Below are 14078 nucleotides of genomic sequence, written 5' to 3' on the forward strand. Positions count from 1 at the left end.
TGCATATTGTTGGCCATTCCTGGCCAACAAACAAAGTAGTACCCACAGGTAAATCTATGGTAGTTTTCCTCTCCACCCTTAATCAACTAGCATGGCACAGCTCATGCCTACATGCTATAAACTTTTCCCAGCATCCCAGTCTAAACCCAAGGCAGGTTGGTCTAACCCTTCCCTCATCCCCACAGCCAGATGAGAATGGACCCTGACCTAGGTTCTGTCAGCCATGCTCTGGGAGGATAGCATAGTCTAAAATTGTGCAAAAGAGCAGCTAAATGGTCAAAAACAAGCCTGAGCTCAAGTCTGAGCCATGGCCCTGGTTAGTTTACAAATACAGAGGGGGTACTGGAGTCTACTTTAGCTGCTGGAGGTCAAGGCTTTTACTGGGTTGTTGTAGCTTGCAGAAGTTGTTGATTCAATCTTCCGGAATCTCGAGGGAAACATAGAAACATGTTTGTTTCTTCCACTATTTGACCAATCTGAGTTCACTACTGCTAACATGTTTTGTAAAATCAATAATATATTTTGAGTTCCTTATAGTCAGGGGACTTGCTATCTACTGTGGCTATTATGATTTGCTTGCTTTTGTCTTATCAGAGCGGAACATATAATAATTACATAAATGTTCAAACTATCAACTCATATAAATGTTCTAGCATGCCCAAAGAAAATGCATGAATAGTTAAATATCTGTTGAACTAAAGCTCAGAAAGACTCCTGCTACAATAAAGTAAAACATTGTTTTCTGTTCAAATGACCTTAATGCCAGCAAAAAATTCCTCGCTCTCAACTGGGCTGCTCTGTATGCTTGGCTTCTCCATGAAGAAAGCAGAACTGCTACAGTAGACCTGTAGAAAAAGCCAACACAGTACAATATATTTTTGGTAAGAAGTGATCGTGTGAATATAAAACTCAGCCATAATGTGTCAGCTTGATGAACTTGTTAAGCCCAAGCTTCTGTCTGAGTCCAAAGTTACCAACTGTGAATGGTGCTGTTTAATTGACTGAATTAGATCAATATTCCAAGATCTCTTCCTGGTATACAAATCATCACATTTAACAAGCACCTGAATTTCCACAGATTTAACTAATCGCCCCTGGAGCATTTCTGCACATCATGATATATTGTGGACATGCATTCTTCACTTTCTTATTTTTTACTTTTTTTTTTTTTGTTGATTCTATGTTTGTTGCCTTTTAATTTTGTTGAACACCCATTCAATCATAGATTACACAAAACAATTATTGCCCCTTCCTCTCTTCTCACTGTAATTTTTTCCCAGTGTTATGAGCCTGAATTATCCTTTTCAGGCTAAGCTTATTGTGATATCCTTACACTGAACCAGCTCCATGCTGCTAAATACTGTTTTTGATGCTGTTTTTGTTAGTTTTGTTTGTTTAGCTGTATCCTTTTCTGAGATGTCATGACCACACATGCAGTTTTTGAGACAAACAATCACAACAGCAATAATTTATAACTGTGCCTTTTCTTTTTTGACTGTCACTGACCTAACACTACTATTCACAAATGCCCCAAAGGATACTTGAGGATTAGCAATTACTATTGTCTGGTAAACCATTCAGGCAGTCTGCTTTTTACTTGAACCCCATCACCCTATCAGCATTAAACAACTTGGAAAAACAGTACTCATTTGGGTACTAATACATGCGCTACATGCTTATTTGCTTTTCATTTCGGCCAGGAAAGCTTAACTGTATTTTGGTATATGCACGTGGAAGCTTGTTGACTTTCCCATGCTTTAACTTTTCAAAAAGTTACCGTGTGAACATAAATATTCATTCTGCTGCCCATTAAATTTGCAGTTTGATGGTGGAGATCAAACTATATCTGATCCACAATATAAAGTCATCAAGCAGTAGTTCATTATTGGTTCTGAGAAATCTATCTGCTGAATCAACAGCACAGTTTCTCACAACTCATTTTGCCACTCACTTAAGATCGTTACATTCCAAATCCTCTTAACTTACAGTATCAGGAAAATTCTAGTAGAAAGTGAAAATAATTCAACTTGAATAAACATCTGTTGGAGGCATGGTATAATGTACTGAGACAGTGTCAAAACACTAATAGCAGTGATAATTACTGACATATTCTATGACATTTCCACATTTGTAGGGACAGTGTTGATGTAAACAAAAACTAGTGGCAGTACATTTCTGCCAAGAGAAATTATACAGCAAAATGTTGACACTCCATCTCTAACAACTATTAATATCTTCTGAGCATTTACGAAATATTATGCCTTTAGGCAAAAAAGCCATAAGAAGAGATTATAATAATTTTTTACATACTCTTTCTCCAAGTCTGATGTTTATCCCATCTAACTCTATGAGTGAGAATGTATGAACTGTCGTCTCACGTCTCAGTTCTTCTTTGATGCCTTCAGGAGATAGTCTTGACCAAGTCACAACGAATCCAACTGAGCTGTTTGCAAAAGGAATGCCAAAGGTACACCTTAGGTAAATACTCCCTTTGATCAACTCTGCTGCAACCTCAGGAATGGTTGGTAGTGGTGGTGACACAGACGAAGATGTTGAAGGAGCAACCTTACCTAGTTAAACAAAAATGTCTTTTGTGCTTTTTATTCTGTTCAAAAACAACACTAGATAAAATAACATTTACATATACTTTATCAATTAAAACCCTTATAATAACATTTACCTCTCTTGATGTATGGAAATCTAAAGTAGATGTTTAGAGAATCGGAGAAAACATGTATATTGCATTCGTGATTAAAATGATTAATAGTGATTATATTCTAGATCATACAAAGGTGCTAAAGAGGAAAAATACTGAGAGAATTAAATGCAATGAATTGTTTTAACAGATAGAAAAGAGCTACAACCAAAGGAATCTGGCTGACATATAAAAATATTTTCTCTTCTTACAAGGAAGAGAACTTTTTCTCTTCCTTTGTAAGAAGGAAAAGAATAAACAACACCACAATTCAGGTACAAAATTCATCTGCAAATCATAGTGATCTAAATTATTTTTAAATCTTTTCATGCATTCTTCTGCAAAAGTACTTTTGCAATTGCAGTTCTGCTACCTCCAGATTGCTCATTTTACATTGGACCAAGTTGATAACATGTACTACTTTTTTCATAAAGACAACATATATCTAAAAGTTGGCATTACTGGGTTGTGGATGCAAATGAAAAACTAAAAAAAAAAAAAAGTCAGAAGAAAATACCTACTGCTGCAGATGCCTCGAATTTCCATCCCCTTGGGATCACAGCTCTGTGGCTTTGCATCTGCAACAACTATAAACTGTTCCTAACTTATATATTTACATACTTACAGACTATTCCTATACCAGTGTTCTTAAAATATTGCCTCATGTTAAAAAAATAAATAAATAAAAAAGAGAGAGAGAAAAAAAAACATTTAAAAAATCAACAATAACAAGAGAAATACCATCAAATATTAACAAATGCCAATGGAAGTATAATCTACCAGAGCAGAAAAAAATACTGTGATTTGATTCATATACAGTCACAGTGGCAGTCAGTACAAAACCATAAAGAAGAAAACACAAGTTGAGTGACTACATCTAAGAGCAAGAGTACAGAACGTTTTACCACTGCCACTGTATCTTTAAAGCAGAGGTACAAAGCAGATACCTAAAGATGTTACTAATGAACAAAAAGGAATTAATCTATTCTCTCAAATACATACTTTCTCTCTCAGAACCCAAATCTGAATGCTTATTTATTAACTTATTCAAATTATTATTAAATTATATTATTAACTTATTTAAATTATATTAATTTATTTATTAGATGGTCAAAATCAGCGCAGACTCACTTAGGAGAAAAAAAAATGTCTTTCCTACATGGGAATCGGCAACATCTATATGTGTGCACTGTTATTGTTTGCTACTTTGAACATCATTCAAATAAACAAAACAACCATCAGTGTTGGAACTTTGATTAAGTGTGAAGATATCAGTATATTTTGTACAGGAATAAAAAGAATTTAAGTTAAAAGCAGCAAAACTGAAAATCTTGCTCGTTGGAAAGAAGTTAAAGCAGATTTTGGTGTTCCGTGCTTTAGTATTCCACTGGAATGATTGCTTGAAAATCTCCATCAAATGTTCACAGCTATCAAATGTTAAAGGGGAAACACAGTACACATGGTAACCTAGATATAAAAAGCACCACAAAAATACAAAACACTTGGTGTGAAAAATTTCATACTAAACACATGGCTTCAGAGTTAAGGGTAGTCACCAGAGACAACCCAGAGTTTTATTTCTTCCCTGTTTTGTCTTCAATCAGTAAAAATTTGTTAGCCTGCTGTCTATCATTTTAATTCTCTTTCCCAAAGCAAATGCAAAGTCACGTTCTGCAGGATTTCTTTGTGGCTTCAGCCACTTGCATTCTGAAATGTCCTATTTCTGGCTTTTTTTTCTTCTACCAGTTACCTCTTGGAGAATTACTTAACATTCGATTCCAAAGGGATAATGATGGGCCATAAAGCACCATAAAAAATACCAGCAGTTTTGCTATTAAGATTTTGCAAGCAGTTGGTAATAGAGAGCATGACTTAGAGCAAGACAATATATTGTGCATAAAAATTTTGCAAGTATTTTCACTGGCAGTGTGTTACAGGAACTGATAAGAATCTCCTACTACATGGACTTGTCACTAACAATATCTGTAAATTCTTTAGAAGAATTTGTGAAAGAAAAATATTCCTAATGAAAATAAACAATAACTGATGTAAATGTATATATTTTGTTCAGTTTATTAAACAAAATTTATTCTTACACATAACACTACAGACATTTGGTAATGGCAATACATGCAATGTGGGTGCCAACATAGGCAGTCTAAATTTTGACTTCTAGATGTGCCTTACATCCCCATCTGACACTATGGAAAAAGAAGAAAAGAAAAATCCTTATTTTGGGGGCTCTGAACAATAATTGAGCATCAACTGAAAATTACACAGGGGTAGTGTGAATCCATCTTCCCTTGGGATATCATTGTTCTATCACATCAAAATTAAAAGTGCAGAAAACTTTAGTAAGTGTAACTATTGCCAGACACAATCAGCAAAATATCTTACAAAATACCACGTTTTCACAGAAACATCAGTTACTGCTTCTACGTTATTTTCAGCTATTTTTGTATAACTATAAAATGACCAAACACCAGAGAACATCTGGTGATATGTTAGACATCTGAAGATGTATCAGACTTCTTTTTAAGAAGGTTAAAATGAAAGAAATAGTTATGCTGATGTTCAGTTGAAAAACACATTTACTAATAAATATATGCTCTTAAATGAGTCAGTGTACATATTTCTCACCTTCTGCACAATAACCCATGCATCCTTGCGTGGGTTGTAGTAAGTAAACAAAGAAATCTCCACAGTTCCTCACGCTGACAGGGATTCGAAAAAGGCAGCAGTCTTTAGAAGTGCTGAAGAAAAACTTCCATGTTGCACAGGCTGTGAGCTGCTTGATCTCACCAGGACGAGGCATGGATTCTGACTCTTTTAGAGACAACCAGACAGGGGCTTGAGTACCACAGTGATTCATCTGAAGCATCGGAGAAAAAATGTCAGAGAACAGTTAATGATGTACATATATACTTATTCCTAATATTCCTGCATTAGATTTTAGCAAAGTTCAGATGTTATAACTGAGAGCTTGCTTTCTAACAACCTCAAATCTAAAGACAAATACACATAGAAGAGACATAGAAGAGTCCTCATATGAGTGTCATAAAATCTCTTTGTATATGCAGAATACGATTTAGTGCCTTAACCAGGAGCCACCACAACTTCTGCAATCATAAATTTGTTTATGAAGTAGAGGATGTCACAAGGTGTGTGGTTCAGATGCCAGCACCATGGGTGATGAAGGAAAGCTGGTGCTCCCTCTCTCCCATACAAAAGTCTTGCTCAGTGCTCTTTTGTTAATGTGTGAAGAGAACAGTGCTGCTGAGTAGCCCTCAGTCCTCCTGACACCACTGTGGCTATTTGATGTCTTCAGATTAGGTAAACTGCCATGTAGCTCAAAACAGCCCAGGCAGTAAAACAAGGTCTCAAATCATGTTGTCTTCATACCTCTTGGTCTGAAATTAAATACTACTGCATGTTCACTTAGCAATAATTCACCTCAAAAGTACACTTTTTTCTTAATCCTGAGCATATTTTTGTCCAATCTACTTCTTTTATGTTTCTGTTACTTTTCTTATTGCTTCGGTAAAAATATATTTTAAAAAAGAAATTTATTAGTTACATACATTAACTATATTATATATTTTGTGTCCTAAGATAATTCCTCTTCACATAGTGCAACTCAGGCAAGTTGGACATTTAGAATACGTGGGCCTTCTATCAATCCACTAGGCAGACAGAATCCATGAGAAGGATGATGTATTGTTTAAGCAGAGCCCTAACTTTTGACAAGGATTAAGTATACCTATAAAACACATACAAGAAGGAAACTTCCTAAACAAGATATCCATTTTAGTTCAGTTTTAATGTTTTGATTTTGATTATTTCAGAATAATGGCCTTGTTTTTCCTAACAGTTACAAAAGAGTAGATATCAGGGCATGAATTTCATTTGCTGAATAATATTTGAATCAATCTCTTGCCAACTGTAATTACTTGGACTCTTCTATATATGGATGGCAGCCAGTTTTGATCACATATTTACTAAGCACAGAGAGTCTGGTTGAGATTTTCAAAACTCCCCTAGATTATCTTGCTGGACTACCCTGTGTTCTAAGAAACACAGTTTTTTTCCCCAGCTTTATAATGCTGATTCTCTGTGAAGAAGTGTCTGTGCTGAGAGAAATACTACTATTAAGTTAATTTATTCCTATTAAATATAACTGAAAAAGTCGTTCAGGAAGCACACTTTGCTCAAGCTTTTTCAGCGTAACTGCCTGCATAATAGCAGTCTCTACAATGCAGTCCTACACTCAATGTAATTTTTGTACTTTCATTTGCATTTTTTTAAAAAGATTTTTTTTTTAATTTTTTTTTTTTTGTAAATTTTTTGTTTGTTTTAAAGAGACTGAGCCCAGGCAACTTCAATTCAGTATACAATCACAGGTTCACAGATAAAGCATCCTAACGACGCACAGTGACACTTCTTTAAAACAAGGAAATGTTTTCAAATAGGAGGCTACAAAGACATATCTCCTTCAAAAGCAACAGTTAAAAAGATGTTGAAACGGTTCCAAAATTAAACATCACAAGTCTAGAGTACTACATGTTCTAAGTAGTTCTTGAATCTAAGGGGACTTGCAGATGACAAGGAAACTAATTAGCAGTTAGGTCTGTTAGTTCAAGTCATTTTAGGAGTAATCTCTTCCCTCTAAAATGATCACTTCAAAAGCTCCATAATTACTGGTATCATATGTCTTCTATGCTTGCATGTAGCTTCAGGAGCAGACTGCTGATCACACAGATGCAGCTTTAAAACAGGACATCCCTGCTATGTTGCACTGAGAAAATCACCTTTAGAAGAGACTAAAACAACAGTTTTTGAGTGCTATAAAAGCTACATGAGATATTCTTTGACATGCTCCATTCAGTGTAATATTTTTCAACACATAAATTTTATTGCCTAATTCACATATTTTAATATAGTCTAATTCAGAGACTTTTTTGCACATTAGTCTCCATAACTGTAATTATTTTTATGTATATTCTTGTATATTTTTCATAAACAAATGAGATACAATAATACCTCCACACACTTGGTTGGCATCTCAGCAGGCTTATCAAAAATCATAAAGCGATACCATCCTGGTGCTAGGGAATGGTCACATATTAAATCCTGAATAGCAGACTGCTGGAGGTGGGATGAATCAAAATCAACACTTCGATAAGGACTCTGCAGGATCTGATGTCCACCAGGATGGCATTCAAGAACTGTAAAGCAAGAGCATTAAAATGAAGTGCTTAACAAATATGTTCCATATTAAGGGTGGAATATGATAGATACTTGATCACAGATTGATTGGCATGCACTAAATACTATCGACAAACAGATTTTTGAATATCTAAGTGAATTTCGGGCCTCAAAATAACCTCAAAATGGCTGGTAGGTAAAATCAGGGATCAGAATCTGTAGAAGTTGTAGCAACTTCTAAAAAAAATGCAGACTCTCAGAAATAGAACTGAACCCTACAATTTGTAAGATCAGTCTTTGGAATCAGATAATTCCTTCCAAAGATAGTGACAATAGAAGTTCCAGCTAATGGTGCTTTTACAAGTAACATAATTGTAATGGTCATTCTTGCTCAGAAATATGTATAGGAAGCCAAACTAGGGATGAACTAAAAACATTCAGCTGTAAGTAAAGCTGTGTAATATTGCATTTTGAATATTATTATTCTATTTCTCATGTTTTCACACCCAGGGCTTTTTATATTTGTCCCATGTTTCGCATGGTCTTAATGTGCCACTGATCAGAAAAATATTTTGGTTTAAATTGCACTAGATGCACTATTGCACGTGGTTTCGTATCACTGTTCAGATAACCACAATTTTAAGACAGTTTCTAAATCAAATAATATCCCCCTCTGAATGTTGAAGATGCCCTAGCTAAACAACAGATCTCATTTCTTTCACACACAGTATGAGGTTCCTATAGACTTTCAAAGACTAAAGATTTAATCTGATATGGCTTTAGGCTACCCAAGCAGGTAACAATAGCTTTATCTTCTACCCTCTAAGGGCAGATGGAAGTCAATGTGATTGACTGTGCCACCACTGCGCTTCTGAGTTGCTTGTCGTAGCCTGTAGGCAATTCATGTCCCTACAAGTTGACCTTATTGAGAATTTATCCCTCACTGGAATTTGAAGAAAAGCCCTTGAAGAATCAAAGGTCAGTCATGTGTGTTATTGAAGTGTTTTTCCAAGCAAGCTTCAGCTCAAGCAGTTTACGAACCATGGTGAAAGTTTCTTCCTGTCTTCTATTTTTTATTGTAATTCTACCTTCCATACAGCACTCTCATTAGTTTTCTTTCCTGTAACTGAAACACTCCTGAAACAATTAATATCTCTTATGTCTTCCATTAATAAATCAAGCTAGACATGAGACAAGTCTTTATTTTTTTTCCTCTGCAGTTTAATTAGATCATCATTTGATAGATCTCTAAAACAGCTGACTGTACTTACTTGTAATAGGGTTATAAATCTTACTAAAGATCAAATTATACGTTTTTTATTATTATGCACATCACTTTAAAATGTCACACAGCTCTTCATATATTTTTCCCCCTTTTGAGAAGTATGCTAGTATTTCCATAGCTATTTCTTTTGAAATCTCATGTTGTCTAGCACACTGCTTCATTTCTTTTCCTGCTTTATTTTTCCTCACCCTCTCTGCAAATCAACTGAAAATAGCTGCCATCGTCAGTAATACAGACTAAAATATTCCTGTCTGAGTGTCTAACTGCTGTGCTGCCTAACTCTACCAAGAGCAGATGCAATTACAACTGTTGTATTTATGGGCACATAAATACGAAAAATAACAATGTTATTTTTTCTGTGAGAAAGTAACCCCTGTAGACCAGACCCACTCATATCACAGACATTTAAGAGGAGAGCTGGTTGTCGATTGAAAGATGGGGTCCTCATTATTAAACTCAGTCCTGAGTTGTGAATACCTGAGTTGTAAATAAAACATCAACTTTAATGTATTGTTTTAGTTAATGCATCTCTGCTGTTTCGTCCTGAACTTCACACTGTATTACATTGGATTATTCTGAGATTTTCCCAGTTGCTTTCCATATTGGGTAGATTTTTCCAGTTATCTGTCTGAATAGATAATAATGCAAGTATTGAGAGACAGAGATTAAATCTCTGAAGTGACAATGCCAGTGGTTTCTGGAGCACTGTCTTCTAATCACAGTCTAGACACAAAATTTAACATTTTAGGCAGGACATCAGGCTGAGTGTTCTTGGCAGATCTTTGGGGTCCTGCTAGATGAAAAAAGATTGACACAAGCCAGGAGTGTACTCTTGCAGCCCAGAAAGCCAACTGTATCCTGGACTACACCACAAGAAAGGTGGCCAGCAGGGAGAGGGAGGTGATTTTCCCCCTCTGCTCAGGTCTTGTGAGGCCCTATCTGCAGTACTGCGTCCAGGCTGGGGCCCCCAGTACAGGAAGGATGTGGAACTGTTGGAGTGGGTCCAGTGGAGGGACACTAAGATGATCTGAGGACTGGAGCACCTCTCCTACAAAGAAAGGCTGACGGCACTAGGCTTATTTAGCTTGGAGAAGGTCCTGTGGGGAACCCCACTGCAGCCTTACAGTAATCAAGGAAGGCTTATAAGCATGAGGGAAAAACAGCTGTAAACTAAAAGAGGGGAGATTTACTTTAGTTGTTGGGATGAAATTCTTTATTCAGAAGGTGGTGAGGCTCTGGCACAGGTTGTCTGGAGAAGTTGTGCATGTCCCACCACCGGTGTTGTTCAAGGCCAGGCTGAACAGGGCCCTGGGCAGCCTAATCTGGTGGGTCGCAAACCTGCCCATGGAACTGGGTGATATTTAAGGTCCCTTCCAACCCAAGCCCTTCTACTATCTGTGACTATCTATGAAGCACTGAGGGAAAGGCTGATACATGGTTTACACCTGCTCTCAGGCTGGGCCTGAGCAAGGGAATTCTCAGGGGCTGTTTGGTGTGAATCAAGCAAGGGCATTGGCACCCAGGCAGCACTGATGAGCAGAGGCCAGTGCCACAGCTCTTCAGGTGCAGCTTGCATATTCTGCTCTCCCAAGGTCAGGATATAAATGAGTAAAAACAATCAATAGGAATTGGACTCAATGACCCTCGTGGTCTCTTCCATCTCAGGGTATTCTGTGATTCTCTGTGCACACTCTGATCCTGAGCAACCTTTCTCTTGCATCTACTACTAAAGGAAGTAGTATATCTGCATCCCACAGCATAAATCAGAGCTTAGTCTGTTTTTAACAGAGGAGAGCTCAAACATTTGTGGATATAAACTTCAACAAAATATTCAATTAGAAAGGAAGTGACTTTTCGAGCGAAGTTATCCTGAAATACTTATTTAGGGTAACATCTTTAAAGTGAAATATAAAAATGAATGTAACTACCACAAGCATACCCTTGGTCTGGATGAGAAACATAAGAAAAACATGATTACAGACATTTTAGCAATGAGAGTTCTGAGGAACAGAAATACTCCTGCTCAAAGAACAGTGAAGGAAACAGTAAGCATTCACACAATGATAAAGCATTATCAGAAAGGGTGTCAAAACACTTTTCACCACTCATTTCTATACCTCAGGGGCATCTCTGTAAAGTTTGTAAGTGGCTGCATAACAATTTATAAATACATATAAGAACTATATAAGAGTTGTAGAGGGGATCTTGTAAGGGCTGTTTTATTTCTCTGCTCTCCCTGCGCTGTGCATGCGGAGCATCCGCCCACCCGGGTCTCCCTCTTGGCCATGTACCCCCCTGCCTGCTTACCTCTCCGGAGGGGCCTCGCAGCCGACAGGCAGCCCAGCACGGCCGCGCACAGCCACAAGCGGGCACCCCCTGGCATCGCCCACCACTCACCGCTCCGCTGCCGTCGTGGCTCTGAAGGACACGGGCTCCTACCCCCTCCTTAATACGGCCCCTCCCTCGGGGGTCCTTGGGGGGCCCGGCCCTCAGCCCGCCTCCATGCCGGCCCCGGCCGGGCTGTGCTGGGGCTGCTGTGCTCCGTTGTTCTGATGTGGGTCTCGTGGAGCTGGTTAGTGTCATTTCCTCAAACGCAGAGCTCTATCTGTCTTCTAATGTGCAGTTAAACACTGGAAATGAGCCAGTTTCAAATTATTTGCTCTTTATGCTATGATCATTTCCTTAGGTCACCGAGAGTAGTTTATAATGGTCCTTCGTAACTACAAACTCCTGTGTTGGGCACCATTAACTCGGAATGGAAAACATGACTTCAAGCAGCCAAGTTACAAGGCTTGCTGGGAGGTGCTTCTCTTTGGAAATGTTTGGCACAGAGCTCAGTGTTTAAAGTTTGGTAAGTTTGTTGGTATTTTTCTTGGTAATCTCCAGGCTGTGCAGGCACTGAAGTATTTTGCACTCAGCTGGTTGTACAGCAAGCAGTAGAGATGTTTCGCTCTCTCTTTTGAATCATAGGATAACAGAATATCCTCAAGCCGGGAAGGACTGACAAGGATCACTGAGTCCAACTCCTCACATATCTTGTCCTCTAGATCCTTTCCCATCTTAGTAGCATATCCTTGGATGCTCTCTAGTGGTAGGCGTAGACTTCACTCAAACAAATGACATTGACACAGGGGAGTACACACAAGCCCTGCATACCCGCAGCGTACTGCAAGCCACTGAAACACTGCAAAAATTGTTGGGCAATCCTGCCTCTAGGAGGTGCAGTCATGTGTGCACTTTGTAGATCAGTGTCCTTTCAGGATGCCACGGGGCAGGAAAAGGACAGAGGTACAGCACTGTGGGATGGGCCATCTCCATCATCTGGCCTGGAAGAAGCCCCATGAAAGGAGCAACGTTTTAAAAGGCAGTACTAGTGCAATCTGAACGTGGAATTCTGTCTTGTATTTCTGTCAGTTCTCTGAGGCAAATATATTCTTCTTAAACATTTAGACAGTTTTAATGAGTAGTTGTCATAATTGTCTCGATGATTTTCTGGATTGCTACTAAATATGATAAACTTTTGTCCTAGAAGGCTGCATTTGTCTGTCTTTATAAAGAAGACAGAAGGAAAGTAAGAGGTATTTTACCAAACATGTTACAAAGTAAAGAACTAGAAACAGAGATGCTGTGAAGCTCTGACAAAGTTTAAACACTGAACTGCTTCTTTGACCGCTGCTAATCATGATGGAATGGTGTTTATGGAAGGATTAACACCTCTAGTCATGGATCATGCAGGAGACAAAAGAGGTGGCAATAATGTCTGCTGGAGTAAAGAAACCTTTCATCTTTTCTGCCTGGTTTTTCTCTGCCAGATCCCTCTGCCACTATCAGTCTTGCAGACTTGCAGCAACAGCAGAGCAAGAGCATGTTGGGTTTGGAATAGCTGACAACTTGCCATAGATAGTATTCAGTCTCACGGGGACAGAGTTGTGTCAGTGACAGTGAATTTCTGAAGAAAAAAAAGAAAGTAATTCTAAGTCAGGCTTGTGGCAGTATAGATCTTTCCAGCAGGCTGCAATTTCAACAAGCTTTAGACAGTAATACATTTACATTGTTTTATTAAAGCATATCAAATGCAGCATAAAACAGATCTGTGCTATGGTAAACTCAAGATGTGCTGTGAAGTCACGTTATAGTTTATTAGGATGCTATTAAGTAATAGGGTATTTGGGAGGATAAAACAAGGTTGTAGAATGGAAGGAGAATTTAAACTGATGTGCATGATTATGTAGTCCAGAACATCACTACTGTCGACAGTTTACAGTTTTCTAAAAACACAAAGTTGGCAGCAATAGTACTGATGCAAAGGAGCAATTAGACATTGTGACACAAAGCAGCATTTTCCAAAAATGGATTGTATGAGTAATTAAAGAGAGAGGTAAGATTAGCTCTGAAAATTACCCAAGGGCTAATTCCCAGCAATGTAAGTCTGTTCCTTGAAGCTTTCAAATACATATTCAATATTAGGTGAACTCTTCAGTTCTATCCATGAATGAGCTGTGCTCTGCTTGGAATGAAGCTGGAGCAGAAGTGCTTTCACTGGCAGAGGACTGATTTATTAAAGAGGGGATGGGATGGTGATAAACTGGAGAAAGTGGACGTGTTGGGTGACAAGGAGCAGGCACTTAGGCAGTGCTGAAAACAAGGTCATTATGGAAGTTCATCATATATGCAAAATATATATCTTATACAGTATTTAACTAAGTTGTGCTATCTCTACTTACATTTACATTAGCCTTAAGCATTTTAGGTAAACATGCTAGGCATACCAATCAGCAGTATTTGCCAATTTGTGTACAGGCACAAATACTTGAGAAAGATGTTCAGGTGTGAGCTGGAAATAAAAAACCATCTGTGAGTTTTAAAAGTATTTGACTACGGGCTAAGGCATTA

The 14078-nt window shown here is 38.0% G+C and overlaps 1 protein-coding gene across 1 annotated transcript in view; it reads right to left on the reverse strand.

Annotated features, from left to right (window-relative positions):
- The window catches only part of VWDE (von Willebrand factor D and EGF domains), a 35671-nt gene extending 23928 nt beyond the window's left edge, over window positions 1–11743 (reverse strand). The window contains exons 1-5 of the mRNA XM_032442389.1: window positions 11493–11743; window positions 7736–7920; window positions 5336–5567; window positions 2311–2570; window positions 756–845 (exon numbers count right to left, since the gene is read on the reverse strand). Coding sequence (XP_032298280.1) covers window positions 756–845; window positions 2311–2570; window positions 5336–5567; window positions 7736–7920; window positions 11493–11568 — 843 coding nt within the window. The 5' untranslated portion in view covers window positions 11569–11743. The remainder of the gene's footprint in view (window positions 1–755; window positions 846–2310; window positions 2571–5335; window positions 5568–7735; window positions 7921–11492) is intronic.
- Between the last annotated feature and the right edge of the window lie 2335 nt (window positions 11744–14078).

This window comes from Coturnix japonica, chromosome 2 (genome assembly GCF_001577835.2).
Source record: "Coturnix japonica isolate 7356 chromosome 2, Coturnix japonica 2.1, whole genome shotgun sequence".
NCBI lineage: Eukaryota > Metazoa > Chordata > Aves > Galliformes > Phasianidae > Coturnix > Coturnix japonica.